A 27,943-nucleotide genomic window follows, 5' to 3' on the forward strand; every position below is an offset into this window, starting at 1 on the left:
TAATCATTGCCCTATCCTCTTTGCCCTTTTCTGTCTGACACGTTTTGTATCCTGTTGAATGTAATTGGTAAGCTCTTCACGCTACTTTGGTACTACTTCCCTAGTTACTTCTGTAAAGCATCAACTACACTCTGGGGACTTGAAAATAATAATAATCTGAAGGTTCAGATAAAAGCGTGTCCCTCTTAAATGAGCAGCTCCTTCAGCTGCATCTGAGACTGGAGTCATAATTCTAACCTGCTGTGTTGGAAACAGTGGCACCAATTCCGTATTACATCTTCACTGCAACCCTGACAGAAGAGAGCCCTGTCTACAAAATGCTAAATGTCAGGTCACATCTATCACAAGCTGTTATCTCCATGTTTCCTAACCCAATCCTATCTTGTAGCTGCATTATTGGGGTATACAAAGAACCCAATATTGCCCTTCCTCAATGTCTGAATAAGCTTTTAACATCATGAGCTCTAAGATTTTCTGTCATTGTCACAGCCCTCACAATGCTGTGGGTGTATAGCTCACATCCAGCGTCCCTTTAGGGGGATATTATTTTTACTTAACCTGCAAGAATTCTATGCCCAGAAACAGACTCTCAGACTTCCCTATCTTATTTACTCAGCTCACGAGTCAAAGCAAGTATCTGGTTTATTCTGTGCCTTTGAAGGTCATTGTTTCTGAAAATCATTATTGTGCTTTACTTACTGTAACAATGCCAACAATTACACTGAAATGCGAGTGCAACTGCATGCTGTGGCAGGCTTAAAATGCATGTCATTCTGAACGATACCTTCTTATTTTACTGAGGGTTAACTTAATGTGAGGGAACTTCTCCTTGAAGGTCTCATTCATGTCCTTCTTGAGATCTGATGGCTTCACATAGTCAATTACTGTAGTCTGAAACAGATCAGTATAAATGGGTTTGTTTAAAAAGCAATATAAAACAAAACAGAACAAATGCCCCAGATAGTGATTCATAGAGGATGGGATAGCACAGTAGTTAGTGCTTTGGCCCTGTAAACTCAGGGTTGTGTGTTCAATGCTTAGGAGGCCTTTCAAGGGTCTGGGGCAGGTTAGATTTAAAAAGAAGAAAATGTCAGGGATGGTGGTAGGTCCTGCTGTGTGTGCAGGGGACTGGACTGGATGACCTCTCAAGGTCCCTTCCAGTTCATGATATAGATATCTAATTAATTTTATTGCCAATCAGCTATTCACAAAGTGGGCAACATGCCAGCCCTAGAAAAAGCTTGGCATATCCTGTTCTCACTACATTTTCCAAAGTAGAAAGGAGAGGAGCAAGAAGTCATCTTTCTGTTTCTGTTTAGAAGCCATAACAAAGGAATAAGGTATAGATATGGAAACTAAAATGAAAAAGGGCACTGAGAAGTCTTCCAGGCAATCCCCTGCCTTATGAAAAACCCCCCACCTCAACATTCTCCCTTAAATCTCCACCACTCAAATTGCAAAGGGCAGTACTTTAGGAAATAAGAGTTACTATAACTGAAGCTACACAGCTGATTATGCATTGCTAGTGCAAACCCTTGCAGATGGGCTGGCATTAGTCCATTTGCAATGGTAGCTATTTATCTTGGCCAGCAATAGTCCCTTCAGCTAGACAGAGCAAATGCAAGAGAAACATGTGGGGTCACCTTGAGAAGCATTCACACGTTTGTTCATTCCTGGGTGCGTTCTTATGTTGCATGTTTAGCCAATCATGACTTTGTTTGAATAAGCAACAAATGAGACAGGTTACTAGGAGGTTCTAAGACAACACACAGTTTAAGCATCTAATTAAATTCCCAGCAAGATGGATCCAAAGAAACAACCCAAATAAATCTTCTCTGTCTATATCTGGCCCCTTTGTATACATTCCATAGCTTAATTCTGGGATACACAGAGACTAAACAGCTCATTGTTTGAAAAGTTACTGCCTGAACTGTATGCCAGTTTGCAAACTTGCCTCATGTATACTGTAAGGCATCTGCTGTGCTGACCTTCCATAAAGTGTGACAGATGTGTAATGTTCTGGCTCAGTTGGCAGCATACCCATTTTATTATTAACAGATTGTAAGGTGAGAAAACCCGATATCACCTAGTCTGACCTCTGGCATAGCGCATCATCAAGTGAATCCTGCATCATACCCGTAGCTTGCTTGACCTGTACCAGGTCTTGTAGAAAGACATCGAAATCTTGCTTTTCAAGTGCCGGAGTACACCACACCCCTAATACGTTGATCCAAAGTCTAATTAAATTTGCTGTTTAAAAATGTGCACCTTACTTCTTGTGTGAATCTGTCTACCTTCAGCTGCTGGCAAATTAGTTTTGTTATACCTTTACCTAACTCATTAGGGGCTATTTTCTGAGACAGGTAGGTCATTGCCATGCCCAGATAAAAGTAAGGTGGGAGTACAGCTACAAAGAGGGGAGAGGAGTCCTAAAAGCAGCCAAGCCAGGGGAGAAGGGCACAGTCTGAACTGAACTTTCTTTTTGCTTTTTGTTAATGTAATGACAACAGAGAGGGGAGTTTTGGACTCTACACAGCATGCAGACTTAGTTTTAAGATGAGCAGGTACCCTTCAACCTATCAGAACCTTCTTCAGAAGCCCTATCTGCTTTACTTTAGGGACATACCATCATTTTCCCTATGGAACCTTTATACAAACAAAATAAACCCAAGCACATCCAAATAGGATACATTACTTGGCAATTGTCCAACATCATTCCTCTGAGCTCTGCGGAAGGCATTCCACAGACATCAGGATCAGGCCCAAGCCATTTAAAGAATTAACTGTCACTCACAACCAAATGAGGCAGATAGTATATACACTTTACAGGCAGGGAAAATTAGGTAGAGAATCTATAAGGTGCCACAAGACTTGTTGTTGTTGTAGAGAATACAGTAACTTGTGCATGGTTAATCAACAATCAGAAGTAGGACAGGCTACAGAGCCAAGAATTCCTAGCTCTCATTTCTTTCTTTAACTATTAGAGTTGAGAGTCGAAAATAACACAGATCAGCACTAATTAGCAATATACTAGGGTTGAGGTCAGAAGAGTATATTAACTTCCTTCCTTGTGACTAGTCAAGTCTCTGCCCTGGGTTGAGTAACAGTTGTATACCCTCTGTTGGCATCTGGGCTCAGCTTCCACCATTTGCACCCAATAGCCACACTACAATATCAGACAACACTTATAATGGCACCATCATCAGCATCACGATCTAGGTATTTAAACGGCTTCTCTTCTAGGCTCTCACCATGAAGAGTGTCACAAGCAGAATTCTCTCGCAGTTATCTTAGCTTCATATGTCTGCATACTTGGCTCAATCTAATTCTTGACCTTTCCCCCACCCCTCCACTCTCTGATTTGCTCACCTTGATTATCTTTTTCTGATTTGTCCTCCTTGATTACTGTTTTTGGTTCTCTGTGCCTTAAATATTGAGTCTGTTCTGGTCTGGCTATGGTCTGAAGAAGTGGGTCTGTCCCACGAAAGCTCACCTAATAAACTATTTTGCTCGTCTTTAAAGTGCTACTTGACTGCTTTTTGTTTTGATAGTGTATAGACTAGCACGGCTTCCTCTCTGTTACTATTCTAAGTCAGTGATTCTAAAACTGCAGGGTTGGGAACCCAAAGTGGGTTGTGAAGGGCCAGCATTAAACTCATTGGGTCTCAGGTCAGCAAACCAAGTCCCACCACACATGGAGATGTTGATGTCAGAGCCCCTTCAGCTCTGAACCCCAAGTCTAACATCAAGCCTGCTAAAGCTTGATTCCCATCACACAAGAATGCAGTCAGAGACTAAGGAACTTAGCTTCATGGGGCCCTGTGTCACACGGGGTTGTGTAATAATTTTTGTTGTTCAAAGGGAGAGCAGTGCAATGAAGATTGAGAACTGCTGCTCTAAACTCATCAGGCTCAAAACTATAGTGTCAGTTCCAAGCTGACAATCTTCCACACATATCCCTCAGCCATACGTGAACATTTACTCCAAGGCTGCTCCTTCGTATATTCTCACTTCCAAGACATGCACAATCAAAAAGGGACTCAGCACTGACCCTTGATATAGGCCAGCACTTACTGAAAATTCTGATACACTTATTTAGTTTTGATCATTTTTCTGGCACACATCTTTGCCACAAACTCCACTCATCTAGTTCTCTTGGTAAATGATAACATGACTTCTCCCAGTCCACAAATACCAGATGCTGTCTCTTCTCAGCAAACATCGCCATGAGGGTTTGTAACACAAATGTAGCATCCATTGTGCTTCTTCCTCATGTGCATCCGTACTGACCTTTCCAAATTTCAATCACTCCACCCAGACGCGTTTCAGTAATCTTCTCCCTTCCTTTTATAGCATGTGACATCAGCTTAACTGAGTGATAATAACCAATAGAGCAGTATCTCCTTTATGTTTAAAAATAGGCACCAATAAAAGTGCTGCAGTTCAGTTGGCACATCCTGCAAATTCTAGGCATGCAAGAGCAGTTAATAAAACTATCTTATCCCAGGAGACTGTCTTGGTTATGACAATCTTGAGAGCCACTGAGATGAGGGAGGGACACTCATGCAGCCCACTCACTATCCTAGGTTGCCCCATTGCTGGCACAGGAAGTACAAGTTGAACCTCTCTCATGCAGCACCCTTGGGATGTAACCAGTGCCAGATAGAGAATTTGCTGGACCACAGGAAGACAATATTTTCTAGCACATTACCAAACACTCCCACTTCTTAATGACCTCTTAGCGAACATTTCAGTGTAAGTTACAGCTAAACAACAGCACAGAACACTGAGAGCCAGAACAGGTGGCTGTAAACAAACTTTATGGGGCCACGGGAAACTTGGCCACACCCATGATAAGTGGTCATCCAGCTAACTAAAATCATGTCAGATTACGGAGTTTGCCTGATGAGAGAGTTACAGATTAAAAAGTTTCAGCCTGTAGCGTAACTGAGGGTAAACCGGAGGAAACTGAGTTTACCCATTTCTCCTTTGGGGAATACACCATTTAGTTTAGGCTAAGTTACCCACTTCGTTTCTTTTTTTACTCCTTCAGCACCAAGTATGGGCTCCTTTCACAACCAGCTTTGTTTCTCACATAGACTTTGGAGCGGTGGGGGAAGAGGTGACAGAGGATTTTATTCTCCCCCTGGCATTTACGGTCTCCTGAAAAAGCCCTGCTGCCTGACCCTTAAATAAAAGTAGGAATCCTGCCTGAGTGCCCCAGTGGTGCACTGAGAAGCCATGTCAGTCTCTTGGGTGTCCAGATCTCAAATCTGGAAGGCTTTAGACATCAGAATGAACATCTCAAATTAGGCTTGGCTGGGGGCAGAGAGCCAGTGCAGTCTTCACAGAACTGGTGTGATATATTTTCTTCAGTATCTACTGCCAGGCAAGCAGTTGAAGTCTCTGCTGTTGTAGCTTCAAGACTGTCTTCAGTGCTCGCATCACACAAAGAGCCTTGCAGTAATCCTACTTATTGGTTTGGTACTCAGTAAAGGACAGAAAATTGTGGCAAGGCCATTGTTAGACAATCAGTTTAAATCATCACCACTTACAGAGTTGTTTTGAAAGGCACTTTTGGGTGGCGGTACTAGCAGAGAATTCAAGACCACATCTAAATCTATACTTCACTCAACATCACGTCTTGCCTGGAGTGAGCTTCAGGCACACCTTCATCTAAGTGCATCATTCTGCCAAACACTGGCAGATAAAACACTGCTTGGTTTCTTGAAGAGACTGAGAGCTGTGTATCAGTTGCCTGCCATACTACAGTCAGACTGCCTTCTTGTTTCACAGTGCTGAGCAGCAGGTGACAGAATGTGCAGAACTCTGAAGATGAACAAGTGCCCAGCACCACCCGCTGCTGTGTAGTTTATGAATTATAAGATTGACAGGTGACATGATTCTGATGGGCAGATACTTGGGTACCTTCATAGGTAGGAAATGCTGGTGACTAAATGCCTCTTTAATCTAGTAGAGAAAAGTAGAACAAGAACCAGTGGCTGGAAGTTAAAGCTAGATCAAGTCAAATAGAAACAAAGCATTGGTTTTGAACAGCAAGGTTGATTAATCATTGGAACAAATTACCAAGGGAAGTCATGGATTCATCATCTCTTGATGTCTTCATATCAAAACTGGATGCTTCTCTGGAAGATCTATTTCAGTCTAACCCAAGCAGTTGGGGTCAACATAAGGATAATGGAGTGAAATTCTATGGCCTGTGTTATACAGGAGGTCAGACTAGACCAGGAACAGTGTTCCCTGTAAGCTGAGCGCTTGGTTGGCTACCCAGGAGAGAGTCAAATGTCCACAGATGGCAGCATGTGTTTCTACTGGTGGCGTACAGCTGCGTATGCCTCAGTGAACATAATTTTTTCCCCCCCACACATGGATGGAGAAAAATTAGAAGGATCGTTGCTCACGGGTGGGGAATAATTTTCGATGCCTGGCCACTCCACGAATCTGGTAAGTGGTCAGTGGCTGTACAATATTAATGAAGGGGGTGCAGGGTCTGAGACGCAGCCTAGGTACAGGAGGGAGCTCTGGGTAGAGACCGCAGTGGAGGAGGTTCTGTACGGAAGTTTGGGTTCAGTGGGCGTTCTGACCTGGGGGAAGGAGTGCAGAGGGCTTGGGAGCAGGTGAGGATTGTGACTTGGAGCAGGAGTGAAGGAGGGGCTGCAGGGGAAAGTACAGAGATTGTGTGAAGTGCTCTTCTGCCCTCTCCCGCTCCCAGCCAAGAGTGAGGGGAATGCGCACAATCTGTGTACTTTCCTCTCACTCCCTGACAGTCCGGGGAACAGGAAGAACAAGCTGTGTTCAGGTATGCACAGCTCCTGTCCCCCCAAAATGGAGCCCTTGCTGATCCATGTGGGGAAGATTAAAAACAAAGCAAGGACTGGCTAGTCCCGCGGTGTCCAATAGGCCTCCCGTTTGCCACGTGGCGTGCTTGGACACCACGGTGTGGCAAAGTGGCTTGTTATACAAGCTTGTTAGAAGCGGCTTGGTGGAGCAAGCACATAGAGACAGCGGTGGAGGCAGCTCCTCTGAGTCACCAGCAGTTTGGGTGCAGGGGGATGGGTGAATGCTGCGGGGAGGGCACCTGGCTTGAGGGGGAGTGGAGAGAGGCTGTGGCAACTGTTAAATTTCTTTTGGACACCACTGGGCTTGTCAGTCTCCATGGAAGATTTCTTGAGCAATGGTTTAAGGATCTTTTAGTTGAGAGAAGATGGTTTTCCTGTAGGAAGACAGGGCACTAGAGAGCCAATATTTTTGCACCAGATTTTACCAGCCATGAGATATAAGCCAAAATACCTCTAAAGCACCTAGAATGAAAATTGCAGGAAGTGCAGCAGAGGAGATTCTACATTTGTATCTTCAAGGGACAAGTCTGTCACCACACAGGGAACAGCAGAAGGATATCAAGCTATTCTATGCAATGGCTAGAAGACATCTGGCATTGAGGAGCAGACTTCACTTCTGACTGGAACACACAACATGTTCCTTTTAAGAAATAAGGACCAGAAAGAGAATACTTGTATCCTGTTTATCAAATAAGAGCTGATGCGGGAAAAAAGAAACTTTATGCAGGACATGTTTAGCTGCTCTTGTACTAGTATCAAAAAGATCTGTTGTGAACTAAGTGAACAGTTGAACCATTGGCTTTCTGTTACAGACCCATTTTTCTGAGATTTGAAGCCAGATCTCTCCACACACTCACACACACGTGTGTGTGTGTGTGTGTGTAAAGATAGATATAGTTATAAATGTAAATTTGACTTTTGTCGCCTATTTTCTCACCTTCTTTGGATTCACTGTGCATGTCCGGACACACTCTTATGTAATGCATCTTGCAAGACAGTCCCCTGATCCCCACCCCCACGCCCCCAGACCAAAAGATGTGTATGAAACTCTAGGAAGATAAAATATTGAGAGGGGCAGAATTACGAGCCAGAATTGTTACAGCCTTAGAGATCATAAAAATACATGCCTTACACGCTAGTGATGGGATGTTTCTTCTTACCTTGAGACTACAAAGAGCAACCCACGCCAAAACAGACAACAGCCTATATAACACCATCAAAGAACGTAAAGAACCTGCTGGAGACCAGAGTTCTGTCTTAGCAAAGACAGGCATAAAAACCACAATGCTGTATGTGCTGCATCATACTAATCTAAGAGCAACAGATATCAGTCAGATTTGCATGAGCAATGCATGCCAAGGAAAAGAAATAAAAGTAACACTCGCTGAAAGAGGGAGCAGAGTACATGCATTATTAACCAACAAGATGTTTATCTAAAATGTCCATGAAACCAGGCAGTAATAAAAGCTTTTACTTTCACAGCACCCCACTGACCTACTTTTACACATCCCTTGTCAATTAGAACAAGGGATTCTCAGCTGCTGCTGTTAGGTGATACAAAGTGTTTGTGCTGATTTAAAGCAGGACTAAATTAGATTTCAGAGTCCTAAGTATGAGCACAATGCGCCTACTAACTACCCTACTATCAAGTGTTACTCACCATATATGAAGGGAATATTAAAACCCGCTTGTGTTTGCCACATGGCCACTGAGGATCATCTAAAAGATTTGGGTCATAGTCAATATAGTCTCCCAGGTCACTGCCTATGAAGAACATATTAAAAAAAAAAAAAGAGCAATTGAACATTAAGCTGCATCAAGAAATATCTTATACGCACCAAGCAAGTTTACAGTCAGTGGACACAATTACCTGTGTCTGGCATTTCTGAAGCAGCATAAGGGACATAACTACAGCAAAGTCTGGTTGAAACTGAATGGCAGCTTGGTGCCTGCTTCTTCTAGGCCTCTGAAAATCATGAACTCTTTTGCTTACCATTCCTTTTAAATACACAGAAGAGTCCCTTCAATAGAATTGTATGTTAAACCCTTTGAGACATTACGTATGTTGCGTACGTGACATCCCCAAGCTTCAATAACAATATAATTTGCAAAAATATGTTGAATCTACTCTCTATGAATAGAATATGTAATTCTCCAAGCTCTGAATTCACAGTTTTTTGTGAATTTGCACGGTGTAGCTCTGGGTCATAAGTTTGCCATTTAAAAGTTGTTCTTCACATTACATTATGCACGCCGCGACATAGGTAGATGAGAGGTACACATGGCAAAATCTGATCAAGGACATGGGAAAACATCTCACATTTTTTAATCACCAAGCGAATACGCTATAGCATCTGCCTTTATGACATTTTCAGTTGCTTCAAGTAAAATGTAGATATCCTAAATGTATAGTGCTTTAACTACAGGCTGCACGTCCTGGTCTGGCACCCAAGGGACCCAAGTGATTCCGAAAGAGGGAATTCGCCAGACCAGGGGAGGTCAGGACTCTGGGATTGTCTGTGGGGGCCGCTCCTCCTGGCTGCCACCTGCCCCTTGCTCCCAGGCTGGTTGGGGTGCTCCACTCCAGGCAGAGCTCCCTGTCCCTGGGCTTCCAGTGGGACTCCCCAGCCCTGGCCTGGCTCTCCCCTGTAGGGCTGCTGGCAGGGTTCCCCGAACCTGGCCCAGCTTCCTGGGGGGCCTCCCTGAACCCTGCACAGCAGCCCTGGCCCCGGGCTGTTCCCTGCCACTGTGGGGCTACTGTCAGGGCTCCCCATACCAGTTGGGATCCCAATCGCAGGCCTCCCTACCCCTGTCCAGACTTCCCACCCCCACTGGGCTGCAGGGGATCCCCAGCCCAGATGGCTAACGGGTCTGCTGGCCGCAACACAACCCCAACCAGGCTCCCTGCAGTGGGATTCCCTGACACCAAGTTGGCTCCCCACTGCTGCAGGGCTGCCGGCCTGGCTCCCTGGAGCAGGGTGGGGCTCCCTGCCACTACTGCAGCTCCACTCTGACCTGCCTGCCAGACCAGCTCTGGGTAAGTTAGGGCTCTCTGCTCCAGCTACTGCCGGACAAGAGAGTTTCAACCTATACTACTTTTTAGGGAATGCGAGAAGACGGTGACACACCCATGGTTGTTCTGATATTGAAAATACTGCCTTCCTGATCAGTAACGCAAAAGGCAAAAAGATTTTTAAATCTGCGACTTTGATACCAACAGCTGGTTTTTTTCGACAGTAAATCAGAGAGACTCAAAGCTGACCCTTGTCTACAATGAAAAAAAAAAAAGCCACTGAGTCCCAGTAAGTGCCAGTGACAGCTACGATGATGGTGACTCACTACATGCTATGAACTTTAAACCAATTTGGCTAAGGAAAGTTTGGGCTGCTAGAAGAAGGTTTTTCCACAAACTACATCACCAGCTATTGTGTTTGGAGACTAAACTTTGCTTTATTAAAACAAACAAACAAACAAACAAAACCCTGCAGCAAACAATCTTGTGAAGAACTTCTGATAGCAAGTGTGTGGAGGAATATTAAAATACATAACTCCTACTAAGTTACCTGTATCAATGCTCCCCTGGGTGCTGTTAGCTCTTGTCAACGAAAGGCTACGATGGCTTGCATTGCGAAATTGGGAGAAGGAGGAGGTGGAGTCAACTGTGTTTCTCCGTGTTCCCAAGGCATTGGTTGGAAACAGAAACTGTGTGTAAGAAACAGTCTAGACAGAAAGAGCCAGAGTAGGCACACAGTTAACCACATAACTCAGCCTTAACAGGATTAAATTGATGAGACCAGGTTTGAAACTGAGGATGCAATGCAGCATGGTTGGCATTTACCATCAAATTCAACATTTTATATTTGAGTTAATCACAGATTAATACAAGCCACTTGTTTGCCTTTCAGTGTGATCAGTTCATCCATGCTGAAAAGCTTTTGCATACATGTTACACTCTTTCTGGAAAAGCAGATGTTACATTTATCAAATCTTTATCAAGGGCCTAATTCAAAGTCCACTGATGTCAGCTGAAAGGTTCCCGTTGACTTCAGTAGGTTTTGGCAAAGGCCTCTGCATTGTAGCAGATTTCCACAATCTCTTTACTAACACAGAATTCCTGTATACTGTGAATTTGCTTGAGCAGTAGTATCAGTTGTTTCAGAATTAAATGTTTCTGAAGCTATTTTTCAGTTCTAAAATCTTTGCTAGCATGAGAGATATTAGATACTGATGGACTGCAGGTAATGTGTTGCCTATCAGCATGGAATAAAGATGAATGAAGAATTTGTAGTGAATAGTTTATTTCAGTAATTTCCTTTCTTAATATCTACTTATGCATTTTACAAGAAACAGTTATTATTTTCTCAAATGTATAAGTCCCCTGCATAGGTACAAAATTTATATCAGAGTTCAATCTGCAAAAAAGGTCTGTAGATGCAGATATCCATGAATGTAAAGAGGATATCCAAGGATTTGTAGGGCTCTACAGATGCATTTGTTGTTAAAAATTAATCATGGAACAATTTCAAAAAATTATTGTTGGTCTGCCAATTGTTAAAGCAATTCATTGTGTGTATGTCAAATTCAAAATGTGAGCAGTGTTTAGTTTTGATTGGGGATATAGGCCACAAATTTTAAGATCTCTGGGGCAGAGACCATTTCTTTGCTGTGTTTACACTGTTCCTGGCGCAATGAGGCTGGGGCTTCTTGGCCCTACCATAATAAAAATAATACCAAAAAGCAAGGTATTGTTTCTATTCTTCCTTAAATGAGTACCAATTGTATTAGGTTTTCAGCACAAATACTTGAGTCATACCTTCTCTATGCTTAAAAATTGTTTCCCCAAGTTTCAGAATTAATTTTTTATTTAATTAAGTATTTGTGGATTTTTTGAGGTATTCACATGGCACAAATATTCTGTTACCTATATATTTTATGTATACAATGCGCTAGAATTAAAAAGGAAGCTGCAATGCTGCTTGTTTGTAATATCATGAAAACCATGATTTTCTAACACCTGCCAATACTGTATGAAGCGATCTCTTGAGGGCAGAGCACTGCTTTGGATTTGCTCATCATGTGTAGCCCTAATTATGACAAGATGATGATTTCTTAGGGAGAAAACTAGTTGGTTTGCACTGACAGCTTGGACCCTTTTTTCTCCCTAACTGTTTTATAATAATTTAGAACATTCTGCATTGTAACATATTCTCTTATATTACCTGTGTTACAATATAACGTGTTATTTGCACTTGACTTTGGTTATTTTACATTTTCATCATAAAATGAGATCTCATAAGCTAACACTCTTACCTTCCCATCAGCCCCTAGTTCCACACCTTCAAGACCAATTATCTCTTTTAAACACACTCCTCCAGTAGAATGACACTGGCGTCCTATTTCTAATTTCATATCCCTGGAAAACAGAAGCCAGTAATAAATATACTTTTCCCTAAGATAGGAGAAGAAATGCTACCTATTGCTACCTCTACCAAAGACAGGTGAAATAAGGTAATAGAAATAAAACACACAAAACGACATTCAGATCAGAAAACTTTTCCTGTATACAGAACTATGCTACCAAAAATATTTAATGCTAAAAATTCTATAAAACTTCATAGTTTGTTTTACCCATCTAAGACAGAAACAAAACCAGCCCCAAGTGACTCAAGAAAATGTGCAACATGCTGAAATTGGAAATACTAATGCATCTGTCTCATAACCAAAATAAAAGGAAGAGGATAAAATATAGTGTCAGGAGATCCACAAAGGAGTGCTTCACTGCAACTGTAGAAAATTCATCTTCTGGGATTTGCCTCACAGATCCCCACTTAGGCAAGAAAACACATCAGCACATATTTAAGTCCTCCTCTCCTGCGCATGGCGTAGCTTTAAAACACATGCTTAAATCCAATTAACTACAATGCAACTTTAAAATGTGCTTAAATTTAGACACATGCTTAAGCACATCTAAACAGAAAGGACACTATTGGCCTCAGATCAGTAAAGCACTTTAGACACATGCTTAATTAAACTGGTTTCAGTGAGACTGCTCAAGAATGTACTTAAGTCCTTTGCTGTGATGGGGCCAGATGGTCAAAGAAACTAGAAAGTTGGTGTTAAAGATGAGAGACACTGTGAGGAATCTTCACTGATTTGGGGCTATAGGACCGGGGCCTTAGTCTTTGAGGTTGCATGTTTTGTACCGTTGAATCTCCTGGAGTTTACTCAGTCTTGCATTTGTCTGCACATAATGCAAACAGTCATTCAGTTTATTCTCCTTAAAAACTGGAATGGGGAAAGCTTCTAGGAATCAAACTTCTATGAATAGCAAAATGTACCCACCTTCTGGAAAATGTGTTTCTATAATAAATCAAGACTTTGCACAGGGTATGTAACCCTTTGTTAAAATGTAAATATTTAAGTAAAGTTAATTAAATACAATGCTACATTCCCATTTGTTACTGATACTTTACTGAGTGATCAGAATAATTATATAAAATTAACCTTATAGCAGAAGCACCAGATCAAGTTCTGTGCCCTTGGGAATAAGAGGCTTTAAGGAACACTTTCTATTAAAAGAAAAAAAAATTGCATATGGTAGTATTTGTATAATATTTGGGACCCTACAGCATCAATTCCCCAACAAAAAAAAGCTTAATTTTAAACAAACACATTTGAAATTAATGTTAAAAATTTCGAAGATGCTAAAGGAATTCTTTAAAATAACACAAAAGTACTCTAGTCTCCTTCCTAAAAAGATTATGGAAGAAATTATGCCATTATGACTGCAAAACAAAAAAACCCAAGTGTCACACCCCCATGCTTTATAAAAATTGACTTATGAATATGCATAACTCAGAAATACTTTTTGCAAATCAGGTCATGTAGCTATTAATTTAACAGCTACAATATGATGAATCTATATATCCTTTTTCTGCGTCTGTATCATTCTAGTATGTAAAGTGAGAAATAAGAAGTATGAATCGTTCATAATTCTAAATGTGCTAATGAGGGCCATTACTGATGCTCTGAAACCAACAACCTTTGTTTGTCCTATAAGCCCAAACTCTGCTTGGTCCTCAAAAGACATGTGACCATGCCACCTAGTACTGGAATCCGTCCTAAATCTGGTATTTTTCCATGGGAATCGGGGGTTGCCAAAGGGACACTGCCTTGGGGGAAAGTTTATTTAAGCAAGGAGAAGCAGAAAGTCCTTTTGTTTTCTTCTGGCCTTTGAAACTGCCTGGCCTACCCTAAAAGGATACAAAACTCTAAAAAGCTCTCAATCCAGAGTGGAGTTAAGATAACCCTGACTTGAAGCTTTTTACATGAGATAAGAACAGCAGTTTAGGGTAAGAATTTGCACGTAACAAGCTTCTTTGTGGATTAGAACTAGCTAGTGATTTTAATTTTGTTACTTTGATCTGACTGTTTTCATTTGCAATCACTTAAACCCTACCTTTTATACTTAATAAAAATACTTTTGTTTATTATCAAGCAACCACTGTGCATATCTCTATTTCATTGTTAAAGGGGGCAAACACCTTTATAAGTTTTCTTTGTGTAAAACAAGGAGAAATCCTGTGGCACCTTATAGACTAACAGATACAGTAAACCCTCAAAATGTGTGATTCTGAGTTGTGCTTAACTTGCATTAACATGAGTTAAGCACAATTCAAAATCCCACTCCCCCCAATCCTTTTCAACACTCCCCCCTTGCGGCCCGGCCCCGGCTCATCACCCCCGCACGTGGTTTCAGCTCAAACCCACCCCCATGCCCCAGTTCAAGCCCCACCACACGTGGCTCTGGCTCCCAGCTGCCCTCATCTGACAGGAAACAGACCAGCGCCGCTGCACTGGTCAGTTTCCTTGCTCCCCCAAGTAACACAAAATTTGACTGACACAGAGTCATGCAGGAATGCAACCTCCACATATGTCAGGGGTCTACTGTATTTTGGAGCATGTGTTTGTGGGCAAAGACCCACTTTGTCAGATGCATCTGATGAAGTGGGTCTTTGCCCACAAATGCTTAGGCTCCAAAAATATCTGTTAGTCTATAACGTGCCAGAGGGCTTCCCATTGTTTTTGTGGCTACAGACTAACATGGTTACCCATCTGTGTAAAATGTTTACAGAGGATAGGATGGATTTATTTGGGGGGCTGCTCCCATTTGGGATTTGGTTCCCTGGATGCTAAGCCCTGATAGCTGAGCCCTCCTGGCGCGGAACTGGTTCAGCATCTGTGTTGCTCTGTAGTGGGGTGGAAACCCCAACATTAGGATTTGGCTCGGGGAAGACCAGAAGATCTGGCTCAGCAAGAGGGTGGTGGGGACCCCCAGACAGTAGGAAAGTGGGCATCAGTGGCCTGATCAGCACACCAAGGGGCAACTCCACAGGAACTACTGTGATTTATCCCATCACACTGAGGAACAGTCAAAGGGGAAAAGTAATGTAGGTATTTTTGCTAACTTTCAAAAGGGAGCAAGCTGGCGTACTTTAAAGAATCGATTTTTTTGAGGGTGAGATAAGGGGCAGCTGCAAAGTAAGAATATAAGCTATATTTTCTAAACATTAGCTGAAGCTTAATGAAGAATAGTGCCTCAATCTTCTCAGTCACTTTTATTTATCGGAATAAATGTAAATCCTTGGTGCCCTGCTACTTCACTGCATTTATTCTCATCCCACTCAAAATTTAGTACTTTTCTGCCAGTGCTACTTAGAAACAACTTCCCAGTCCTTGCCTCCTTTCCCGAAGACCTATACTTATAGGTAATAGCTGCCTGCTCACTCTGTCAAACACAGTGCTAAAATAGTGTTTGGAAACTCTCCTGTGGGCTAGAAAGAGCTTAACTCCTTTTTCTGGAGAGGGCTGGTTTAAAATATTAGACATGTTCTTTCTTAACTGTGAAGAGGCTACTTCACTGCAGACACATCCTTCTCCCATGTAATAAGGGACTGTGGAGAACAAGGCTTACTCAAAGCATGTAATCTTCTAAGGCTGCCAAACTCTACTCTTGTTCATTGCCCATTACCAGGACCTATATCAAGCCAAAGCTATGCACGGGCAGGGCCAAATAGCACAGGAAGCCCCAAGGATTCACATGGGTCAGATTTAGGATCCCTTTGGAGCCAGACATACTTAAACAACCTTTTTGAAGCCTAGGCAAAATAATTCTTAGCTACTATTTTTCCTGGAAGGATTAACGTAAGACCAAACTGCAGCAGCTCATTCCACTACGGAAGTATGTGGCAGGAGCCTCTCCGTGCTACAACTCAGCAGGCAACCTGCCACATTTGCAGTCCCGGCACCAGGAAAGCACAGCTAAACACCTGTGATTAAACAGGCCCCACCGCAGGTAGAGTTGAAACATGGCTGATTTCTTACCATACAGCATGGGTCTCAAACTCATGGACCACAGGCCATCCACGGGCTGGAACATATTTCTAATCTGGCCTAGAACCATCAGTGCAGGGGTGGGTGGGGGACCTGATGCAGGGGAGGGGGCAGCATTAGTTGTCCCTCCCGGCCCCCCACACTCCCTGAAGAAGCTGGAGCCACAGGGAAGGGGAGTGCATTCAGTGCACACACTCACTCGGCTGCCCTATGGTTCCTGCCACTGTGGGGAGTGCGGGGGGTTGACTGCTGCTCTGCGCCAGGCCTCCCACGTATCCCTGAGGCCACATTTCTCAGGCAACGGGGTGCAATGCGGGAGTGAGGGGGAGACAGTGGTGGGAAGGAGTGAGGCTTTGGGAAGGGCACCAGCCGCCTCCAGCCTGGGGACCACAAGGTCTCCTGGGCCAGGTGGCAAACATCTGTGTTTCTTGCTCTTCATCCCATTTCCCCGCTGGTCGGGGAGCGAGGGGAAGGTACACAGATTGTGTGAATTACTTTTCTGTCCCCTCCCATCACCAGCCAGGAGAGAGGGGTGTGCACACGATCTGCGAACTTTCCCCTTGTTCCCTGAGAGCCAGAGGGGCAGGAAGAAGAGCAAGCAACGTCCCATTTCGCACGGCTGCAGGCCCCCGCCCCGCTCCCGAGTCAAACCAGCGGAGACCTATTCCATTGTTCTTTGGGTGCAGTCTCTGCGGCACCCCTGAATACCAGTGAGGCAGTGTAACCAGTAAGGCACTGCTCCTTAGCAAACTTCTCAGGGGATGCTGCTTTTACTTTACTTTACTTAGTGGTTAACGGCCCAGTTTGGCCCCACATAATCTTACTTATATTATTTCTAAGGCTTTGAACTCGGTGTTTTTATTATTTATAGTGTAGCAGCACTGTTGTAATGACAGGGGCTGAATAGGCCGAGCCCAATCGTGAGCCTAATTGTGTGAAAGTGGATTTATAAAGTGTCACAATAATATATCTCAATAAAGGTGGCTGAGGAAAAAAAGGTAGAACGGGGGGGCAGGCTGAATTAGTTCAAAGAAAAAGGTTACTGATATAATTCAAGGACTGTATTGGGATTATAGTCAAAAGCCAGAAGAGTGTTGGACTGGTAACTGATGAACCAAAACTGTTGTATTGGAAATTAGTTCTAACTGTTTGGCAAAATAATGAGGACAGGCTACTACCCAAACCACTCCCTTTTGGGGTCCTCAAAGAGAAAATCCAGGGGATTGGGGGAAAGGGAAGAGGAGAGCTGGCTACTGTGACGTTGGCTGACCAAAAGATCAGAGAACAGAAACCAGCAAACTTCTTAACTGCTGTCCCGCCCCACCCCACCACTCTCTCTCTCACTCTGTGTCTGCTATTTTCTGAGACCCAGGGATTTAACATGGCCCCATTTAACCATCATTGCCAGAACCTGACAGAGATCCTGACCAGACCAGAGCAGAGAGAGGGACCCAGATGACACTGCATCTTCCATGGGCTCCAACTAAATCCCAAACACCATCTAGGATGGGAGACTTTGCCATTGCCCCATTGTGGACCTTTTTCCTTTCCCACTTTATTTCCCATCCCTCTTGCTTTTGCCTTTTGTTCTATAAGGAGAGTCACCCTTAGCAGCGAAGGGCACGTCTACCTGTGCCATTTACAGCACATAAAGTCTCTTTTTTGTACAAAAACCAAAGAAGTGTCTACACTTGCCACTGACTTTTTGCGGTGAAACTCAGAAGCTTTGCCGCATGCAACAAACCACCTCTATGAGAGACGTACAGCTCTTACCAGGGACACTTCTGCAGCGATGTGCAAGTGAGGAGATGTTCCTCCTATTAATACAGCTTTTAGCCTCCAGAGGATATCCCACAGTGCCTAGGCAACCGCTCTGACCAGCACCTCTGCTGCTCTGCTGCCAGATAAACAGATGTCCACCTCTTCCCCGTAAAAAACCGTGAAACTCTCTTCCTGTTTTCTTGGCAGCTGTTCACTTATCATCTGGTCATGCGACAATGACTGCTCCACAGAGGAAACAAGCCACTGCTCGGAGCAACGCTGAGCTACGGAAGCTAATCAGTGTTTGGGGAAAGGAGGGTGTTCAGGCCTATCCTTGAATGGAGAGAGCAGCTCTGTGGGATAGGTGCCCTCAGGCTGCTGCTCTCATTGTTGATGAAGGTACTGCAAATGTGAGCATGTGGGATCTGATGATGCTTGTGGAAGTAAGTGAGAACAGAAAGCAGCAGTTTTCTTTTATTGGTTCCCGATCACAGGTAATAGTGACACCACAAAAACACTGCAAGTGTAGACAGCCCGTGTCCTTATATTTTGTAATGCTGCCATAAGCCGGTGACCAGAGATGCAACCAGAAGGCAATATCATAAGTTTGCCATAAGTTTGCCACATCTAAGAGTGGCTGATAAGATCATGTGTTATGCCTGTGTTTGTTTCAGCAATGCGACTGCAAGGGAAGATCAACATCAGAAACTACATTTTCTATCTTTTACGTCTTCTTGGAAACAACAACAGCTCCAGCCACATCAACTAACTTCCCTTTTTCCCCAAAAGGGACATGCTATCGTTCATGCCATCTACCAGACTGTCAAAGAGGGGTTTATCTTCTAAAGACTCTCTCCAGTTAAAGGAAAAGGAAACAAGGGATGCTGTTAAAATAAGGCTGCGTCTACACTATGAACTAAAAATCGATTTTATTAAAATCGATTAACACGGGGTTTTATCAATTCAATTTCTGAGCATCCTCACCTTCCCACATGCTCCCCACAGAATAGACTTATTGCTGCCACATACAAGTCGCTAAAATCGACTCTTGCAGCAATGTATTGTGGGAACCCATCCCACATTTCCCTGAGCCCTGTAGCATTCTGGCTATTTTCACTGGTGTAGCATTGGTGAAAAATGCCCTGCAAGTGGCTGTGATATCTGACAACATCTTCCCATATTTCATTTTCCTCATTTCCCTGACATGTTAACTAAACATCTGAAAAATCATGTCCACCGAGGAAGACTTCACTCTGAAGGCTAAACGACCCCCGACTATAGCCAGCCCCTGATAATCATGTCCACTGAGGGAGCCGCCCCCTGGATGGCTACAAGACCCCTCATATAGCCAGCCCCCTGGCATTTGAATACAGCCCCCACAAAAAATCTGCTCGGAAAGGACAGCCCCTCTAGCGACAAAGTATTTCCTTCTGTTGACCAAAACTTGTGTCCACTGAGGGAAATTTCCACCAGGCAGATAAATGACCCCTGACTACAGCCAGCCCCCAAAAATCATGCCAGCCAAGGGAGACTTCCCCCAGGTGGCTGCAAGGCCCCTGAAGAGCTGCCAGCCTCACAATAGCCAACCACCGAGCGAGACTTCCCCTGGCTGGCTACAGGACGCTCACCATATGCAAGTTGCCTGGCACCTTGTGCACCACGTCCTTTTATTGGTTTGGGGTCAAGCCACGTGATGCAGCTGGGCACAGGAAAGATCCAGCTTTCTGCATAGTGGTTTTTTTTTTTTGACCACTGATTTCTATGGGGTTACCTCGGATTTACATAAGCATTATAGAAAAGTCAGGCACTAAACCTTTTTTCTGTGTTCTCTGCATTAGGCAATACAGGATTCAGCATTCAGAATTCTGGTTATTTGGGAAGCAACAGTGAACACAGTGAAATTGTGCTGTTTTCCCTCTCTGTCTTTTACTGTAAAACCATGGTATTGTTCCTGGAATAGAATTGTGTAACTTGTGATCCCATGGCAAAATTATTCTAGGATAAGCGCAGGTCTTGATTATTTCTGTGTCATAAAGGAAAGAATAAACAATCAGAATAAAATCAGAACAAGAACTCACCACATGCATTCTAAGCATGGATTAGTAGTCTAAAAATCACACATTATTGGCTTCAGAAATAAAACATTTCTTGAATGATTCTAAAATGGATGCCTGGATGTTTTCTATAAAACCCCTTGCAATATTCCTGCTGTGCACTTGCTCTTTAAATGACAACACTAGCTGAACATTTATGTGAATTATTTAAAAGTCAATTAAATATTAATCTGACTCCTAGAAACTTGAAAAAGAAAAAAAATTATAACAACAGGTACCTGATGAGCAATTTGGGGGTGGGGAGGGCAGTTGGAGGGGGTAGTAAGAAGAAAGTATACTGGGATGAACCTGGATCATTATGGATTGACTAAGACTATCCTGAAAACAACACTACTAGACAATCATGGGAATTCAAAATGAAGTATTGATCTCATCCTCCACAGTAAAGAACTCCCATTTTAGTGACTCTCTTGCAAGGATAAAGTTAATTACAGGTTTGGCAAGAATCAGAAGCCAGACCTAGCAAATAACAAGACGTTTCTTAACAATGTTGACTGAGTCTTCCATTCTTAATTTAACTTATTTCTGGAACCAGAATTATGACTACACTGTATTGGCACACGAATCTGAGAAACTGGTACTAAGTCCAGGTGTGTGTCATGTACTTTCTCACTAAGCACATAAAGGACTCAGTATTTCAGCTTTTGCCTTGATATTTTACCTAATATAAGAGGAAAGATTTATTTTTTCTGACCTATCACCTGAAAGAGGGTGGTAGGTTTTCTCTCAATATCATGCCCAAAACACACAGCAATGAAGCCATGTACTCATGGCATCGTGGACCAGATGTCTGATCAGCACCTCCCAAAACAAATTCTCTTTTCCAAGCTGAGGACAAAGGAGCATTGGGATTCAGAGGAAGCAATTTAAGGACATGCTGAAAGCACACATGAAAACATGTGGCATTGGTGTCGACACCTGGGAGAACTTCGCCCAGGACTGTCCCCAGTGAAGAGCGGCAATACGTGAGGTGGTGCCCCAATTTGAGAGGGCCCACCACAGCACAGATGAGGAGAGGTGGAGAAGGAGAAAAGAGTGGCAAAAACAGTCCTGCGCCTCTCAGACTGCTATGAGTACCTGCCCCCTCTGTGATAAGACCTGTGGCTCCAGAATTGAGCTCGTCAGCCATCAACGGACTCACAAATAGGAAGGTAACACGAAGATGTCCTACATATTATCAAGTGACCACCAATACAACTCATGGCATAACAAAAGTCATGCACTTTGAAAATTTCTATGTGGGAACAAAACTAATACAATATAAAAGCATATGAATCTCTAATTTCCCACAGCACTATTATCAGTTTTGTTGTTGTATGGGAAGGATAAAGTAAAGCAAAAGATTTTTCTTTTTGTTTCGAAGAAAAGATGGAATTCTTGTTCTCCATGTCTACAGAATGATAAGCATTCAGGAAATGTGTGCCTGAGGTTGATGATTTCATCTAAATTGCCTTGCATACGAAGTTCCAACAAAGGAAAAGAAATAGCAGAAGAAACTTAGGTTACATCTACACATCTTCTCGGAGGTGTAACTTCCAGTTTAGGAAGACACACAAATATCAGCTCTGCTTGAGAGCCTATCAATTTAGAGATTAAATAGTCATGACAGTATTCTTCTTAATGCACCTATTTTGTCTGTGAGACAGGCATGTTTATCTCAGCCAAACAGGTATGTGTGATGTCAGCATAAATCACACTCATAAGAGCAAGATTTTGTCCATTCTTATTGCAGAACCATGAAACTCACATATACTTTAATCATAAGCAACCTTTTTGGAAGCTGAAGTATAACAAGCACAAGTTTTCTGTGGTACTAGACAGGCCTAGATTTATGTACCAAACAGACGCAGAGCTTTATAGTGCTAAGGCCATTCGTTTTAAGTTTGATGACACGTGGGCTGCATCTACACTAGCAATGAACTTCTAAATTAAGTTGGAAATTAGGGCTTACATTGAAGTTAGACGCGGAGTGTCTACACTTGTCATACGTTACTTTGAAATAGCGGTCAAAGGGAGCAACTTCAAAGTCTTTATTACATTCCCAGGATGGGAACAGCACCCTATTTTGAAGTGTAACTTTGAAATAGGATGTGTGTAGACGTTTCACATCCCATAACTTCTAAGTAGCGGGTCTGCCATGGCAGTGGCCTGCAGGAGCCTGGAGATGCTCCGACCAGCCCAGACGGAGCTCTACGGTCACTGCCGCCTGCGCGTAAAGACATAGCTACCCAGCAACCCCAGGCAGGAAGCTGAGAGCATGCTCCGTGCAAGGTGAGCAAGAGCTCCCCGCAGCACAACCACATCATGGCAACAGCCACCCCCCGGCCAGCCATGCTGGCCAGCCAGGAGACCCATGGGCTCTCCCACCCTCCGGAGCCCACAGATGAGCCCAGCCAGGGGTGCCAGGAACCCAGCCAGCACCAACACAAGAGGGGTCCCTCCTGGACAGAGGAGGAAGTCTTTGAGCTGTGGGGGGAGGAGGAGGTCCTTCTACACATTGGCACGTGGCAACAGAAAGCTGACACGTACGAGTGGCTTGTTGGGGCCTCACCAGCTGGCAGTGATGAATGTGTCAGAACAAAGGTCAAGGAGCTCCGGCAGGTCTACTGCCGAGCCCGGGATGCCGCCAGCCGGTCGAAGGCACAACCCACCCAGTGCCCCATTATGAGGAGCTCCACCGTCTTCTGGGGCCGAAACAGGTGCAACTTCCAGAGCACCTCCTGGACACCGCCAGCCCCCCATGAACACCAAAGAGGAGCCAGAAGTGACCACTGAGGAGGAGCCAGGACCCTTAGACACCACCAGCACCCATCCGGAGAACCAGAGGACAAAAGCTCAGAGCAACGAGGAAGGTTCAAGCAACAAGACCCTCGTCATTGCCCTTCCCTCCAGGACATTGAGCTGGGACACCTCCAGCTGGGCGTCACCAGAGTTCATGGAGGTACCAGCTGGTAGATATGGGGTGTTCGGGGTCCCTCGGGGCCTTGGGAGAGGGACCCCACTCCCTGCCACAGGCAGCAGGGGGCCACACACCCGCATGACGGTTGGCACCTGCCCCTGTACAGCCCCACAGACCACACACTATGAGAAGGGGGGGCCACCGAATCCTGCCCATCCCTCACCATGTAGGACCCTGTCTGCACCCAGGATCCCAGGGGGCCCCACCGGGATATCTGGCAGCAGAGTAGGGTGGGGCCAGCAGAGCAGGGGCCCTGGGCCCCAGAGTCAGGACACAAGACTCACAGGCTGTCCCCTGTCCCCACCTCTGCCATTCAGGAGCTGTTCCAGACCTGTCTGAGACCAGCCAGCAGCTGTGGAGGGCCGGGAGTCAGCCATCCCACCTGATCCTATGTCCCCACATGGTTGCCAATGGGCTGGGTGCCGCTGCCAACAGGGGGATGAGGAGGTAACTGCCAACAAGGCCGACCTGTAGGAGATGACCACAGTGCTCCAGCACTGGCTGGCATTGGAGCAGGAGGTGCGGGTGCAGGTGGCTGACAGCCCGGAAACCCTGACCCAGGCTGTGGCCACCTGTCTCGCCCAACCCCCCGCTCCCTTGCCAGTCCACCCCACAACCCCACCACTCCTGGGGTGGCTGCTGACCTTGTGGCCCTGCTCCTGCCTGCCCTCCTGGCAGTCGGCCCATGGCTAGTGGCCAGTGCCACCAAGGGCAAGCAGGTCCCTCCGTCTCCACTAGCTCCCCTAACCCCTCCATGGCTCCAACAGGCCCCGAGGCCACTGTATCCCCACCAACGCCCCTACCTTCCGATTGTTCCAATCCCACCCCAGCCTTGATGGGCTCCTCACACCCAGGGCTGTAGGTGGTCCCGCAGCCACTGTGGCTCCCAGCCCTCCACCCCAGTGGACGAATGAGTCCTCATCCACCCTGGCCCCTCCCTCAAATTGGTTCCCTCCCAGCATGCCCCTGCCCCACCCTCTTGTATATAGTTCCCCCCTTGGACACAGTTGTAGAGACTCATGTTGTTTAGAGGTTTATAAACATACAAGTTGTATTTACTATAGTAAAATTTAAGTTCCACCCCTAGTTCCGCCTCCTTATTGTGTGTTATGAGGTGGTTTACCTTTACAAACCAAACGTAGTTTTATTTAAAAAACAAGTTTGATAGGATCTGTTTTCCATAAACCCATATTGACATGCATTAATACATTAGCCAATATTAATTCTTTATTAATCAAGCTCCATATTAACTGCTCTACCATCTTTCCTGGGACTGACATCAGGCTGACAGGTGAATATTTACCTGAGTCAGCCTGTTTACATTTTTAGGAAATTGGCACAACAGTAGCTTTCTTCCAGCCTTCTGGAACTTCCTCAGTCCTCCAAGACTTATTGAAAATCCATATTTACAGTTCAGCAACCTCCTTAGTGAAATCATTTAAAATTCCTGGATGCAAGTTATCTGAACTGGCTGATTTAAAAATGTCTAACTTTGTTGGCTTCTGACTAATATCCTCCAGAGGCACTAATGGAATGGAGAGAGTGTTATCATGATGAGATTATTCTGGATAACGCATCTTGTCCCAAATCCGGAACAGAAACATTTATTCGGTCTTGTCTGCATTGTTATTGATAATTCTACCATTCCCATCTACCATCATGATTCTTTTTGTTCCTAATTTATTTTTTTGTTAAATCCTTATTGTTTTTAACTGTACTGGCCATCATTTCCTCTTTAAACCAGATAATTTGTAACCAGCATAGCATTCTTCCTCTAATGTAGGATTGTGGTTTTGGGACATCAAGGAAGGTTTTCTTAAATTATTCCCAATTGTCATTCACATTTTTCTGATTAAATTCTTCCTCCCAGCTCATTTTCCTCATACTGTTTTCAACATAGCACTATTAAAGCACCAACAATTTATATTACTGGTGTGGACTTTATACTGCTTGCACATTGAAAGTATGATCGAGTTCTAATCACTGGTACCTAAGCTATCATTAACTTTTAGTTCTTTTATCTGTTCTTTATCTTTTAGGACAAAGTTTAATATAGAATTCTCCAATGCTAGCTGGAACACCTGAGTTAAGACATTGTCATATATAGTGTTGAGAAATTCCATTTTAGTATTGGCAGTATGAGAACTCCAACTTAAGTCACTGAACTTTGAGATCATGGGGAATGATAATTTTTTTCCTATGTATTATAAATAAATGTGTAAGGGGGTGGTCATCCTGTTCCCTACTGTGATTTGGCAGTCTCAGGCAGAAACCAAATCATTACTCAGTCTTGTACTTTGTTAGGATGCTGATCCGTAAACATTCAAGATAATTTACTTCCAAGTTATTAGTATCTCAGAAGTGGTAACACAATTTTTGACAGAGTGGCACTCTCCCTCCCTTCTGTCTATTTGTTTCTAAATAGGTTTCAAGCATTGATTTTAAGGTTCCAGTTGCGTGAATCATCTCATCAGGTTTTAATAATCCAACTAGACTGAATTTATGCTAACAAATGAATAATTCCAATTCTTTTTGTTTGCTACCCAGGAGCCTAGTATTTGTGTCCAGGCAACTGAAGACTCTCTTCTCCTCATATCATTTTGGTTTTTTATGAATTTTGTTCTCCACATCTCAATTTTGTGATGAATGTTCACATCTTATTTCTTTTTACCCTCCCCTTCTGCTATTTCTTTAAACCAGCATTGTCCAATAGGAATTCAAAGATCGATACATTTATGGCGGCTGTTTTTCCATATTCGCCACATGCACCTTGCCCCCCCTGCCAAATAAATGCCCTCCCTCTGAGCCAAGTTCCCCCAGAGCCAGGCACTCCCAGGCCCCCCTTCTAAATAAATGCCCTCCCCCTCCCCCTCTGAGCCAAGAGCCCCCCAGTTCTAATTCAGTGCTGGCATTCAAAGGCTCCAAGACCCGCATGTGGCTTGAGAGCCACGGATTGGCCACCCACGTATTTGCCACAATGCAGCGTTCTATTCACCACGTGGCAAGTGGCGAACATATTGGACACAGTGACTTTAAACTCCCTTTCTACAGAGGTGAAGGCAGCCCCCTCCAGGGGAGCGGGGGATGTAGTCCACCCTCCCCTAGATTTTGTAGTGGCATCTCCTCACCCTTGCCCCAGAGAGAGCTCTCAGCCGCAACACAGCCTGAGTGTGCTATGTGCTGAATTTGGAAGCTGAAAGTAGCACATCCTTTGGGGCAGGGAGTTTGTTTATAAACAGAGGCAGGGTTATTAAAATAACAAAAGGCTTGTCACTAAGGATCATTAGATAATGGGGGGCCGGGTGACGAAAAGAAATACTGAAGTTAATAGTGGTGACCCCCAGGGGTCTGTACTGGAACCAATGCTGTTCAGCACATTCATAAATGAAGCAGTGAAGAGGCAAAATCTGAAGAAGATACAAAACTTATTCAGGATAGTTAAGTGCAAAGCAGACGGCAAGAGTTCAGTGGGTGGACAACACGATGGCAAACGAAATCGGTGTTGATAAACGAACGGTAATGCACATGGCAAAATGTAATCCCAAATATACATATAAAATGCTGGGGTCAAAATTAGTTGAACGCATCAATAAAGAGATCTTTGAGTCACTATGGATAGTTGTCTAAAAATATATGCTCTATGTCTAGTGAAAATCAAAAAAACCTTAACAGAATACAGGGATTCACTATCTGCCAGAAAAACAGAGTTTTCAAGTGCTTAAGTAGCTCCTGAGGAGTCATAGTCAAACATTTCCCCTCACACAACCAAAATCTGAAATGGTGCCCCTAGGTCCCTTTCCCTGGAGGAAGGGGATCACTTATCCAACCAGCAATTCACTTCCAGACTCTTCTGACTTCCACCTTCCTCTGCTTGTGGGACAGGAGGATCTCAGAGAAGACTGACTGGACATAAACAACAGTGTTGAGAGGCCCAGAGCTCTCCAAGGTACTCTCCATAACCTCCTGAGTGGTGAGTGGGGGCAAAAGTGGAGCTGTGGCTCTTCTCACACACAACTCATTTGTTCATGGAGACAGGGATAAATTAGCATCCAACATGCAAAGGAGCAAAGTGGGCAAACTTAACAAGGCTGCTGAGAGATTTCACTCCGCACCTATGCCCCTGCATAGCTGTGCTAAGGCTAGTAGTAACTGGCAATTCATGTTTTAAAAATGTTTTGAGGACAAAAAGATTTAAATATGATTTTTTGCAGTATTATTTGCAAAAAGAGGAAACCAAGGAAGTATTTTCTGAGATCCCAAAATGTAAGTGATGTAGAACATCCATTTCCCTGACATGCACTCAACCCCTCTCAGGCCCAGCACATACAATGGAACTTGCTTCCTGAATGGGCGGATTGTGAAAAAGCCTATTTTGTAATGTTGTCAACTCTTTGGTTCCTTTTTAAATCTTCCTTTGGACACCATGTGAGTCTCAGAGGGCCAAATGTTGAGAAAGCCTCTCCCAACAGAACTGTCAGCAGGAGATACACGAATGCACTGCGCAATTTGCCTTTCTTTTGCTGACCGATCTCTTCAGTATAGACATAGCCTTAGTGGTGGTGATTTGGGGAGGATCAGAAAGACATGCTCAGTGCTATCTCTGATTTCATCTCTCTCTGCTCTCCCTGATCTCCATATGTACTGATGCTCAATTATATTTGTGCTACCACTGAAAACATGGTTCTACAAGGCTTTCTGCTAAATTGGTTTCACTTGGTTATAAAGCCAGTTATGGTTCTTGTTTCACGTTGGCCAGGTAAAGAGCGCTGACAGCATCAGGAGGAGCTACTTTTCAATCCTATTTTAAAATGGTTCTGCTAATACAATTTAAGTGCCTGTGCAAACATAGTAGAGAG

The 27,943-nt window shown here is 44.0% G+C and overlaps 1 protein-coding gene across 6 annotated transcripts in view; it reads right to left on the bottom strand.

Annotated features, from left to right (window-relative positions):
* Window positions 1-27,943, bottom strand: part of CABLES1 (Cdk5 and Abl enzyme substrate 1) — a 125,429-nt gene that overhangs the window by 6,290 nt on the left and 91,196 nt on the right. For 4 of the 6 annotated variants that reach the window (XM_074987300.1, XM_074987301.1, XM_074987299.1 and 1 more), the window contains 4 exons: window positions 12,171-12,273; window positions 10,424-10,580; window positions 8,521-8,624; window positions 785-891 (listed from right to left, as the gene is read on the bottom strand). In XM_074987300.1, coding sequence (XP_074843401.1) covers window positions 785-891; window positions 8,521-8,624; window positions 10,424-10,580; window positions 12,171-12,273 — 471 coding nt within the window. Of the gene's footprint in view, window positions 1-699; window positions 892-8,520; window positions 8,625-10,423; window positions 10,581-12,170; window positions 12,274-27,943 lie in introns of all 6 variants that reach the window. The other 2 variants (XR_012644439.1, XM_074987298.1) reach the window with 2 other exon arrangements.

The sequence above is a fragment of the Carettochelys insculpta genome, chromosome 2, assembly GCF_033958435.1.
Source record: "Carettochelys insculpta isolate YL-2023 chromosome 2, ASM3395843v1, whole genome shotgun sequence".
Classification (NCBI taxonomy): Eukaryota; Metazoa; Chordata; order Testudines; family Carettochelyidae; genus Carettochelys; species Carettochelys insculpta.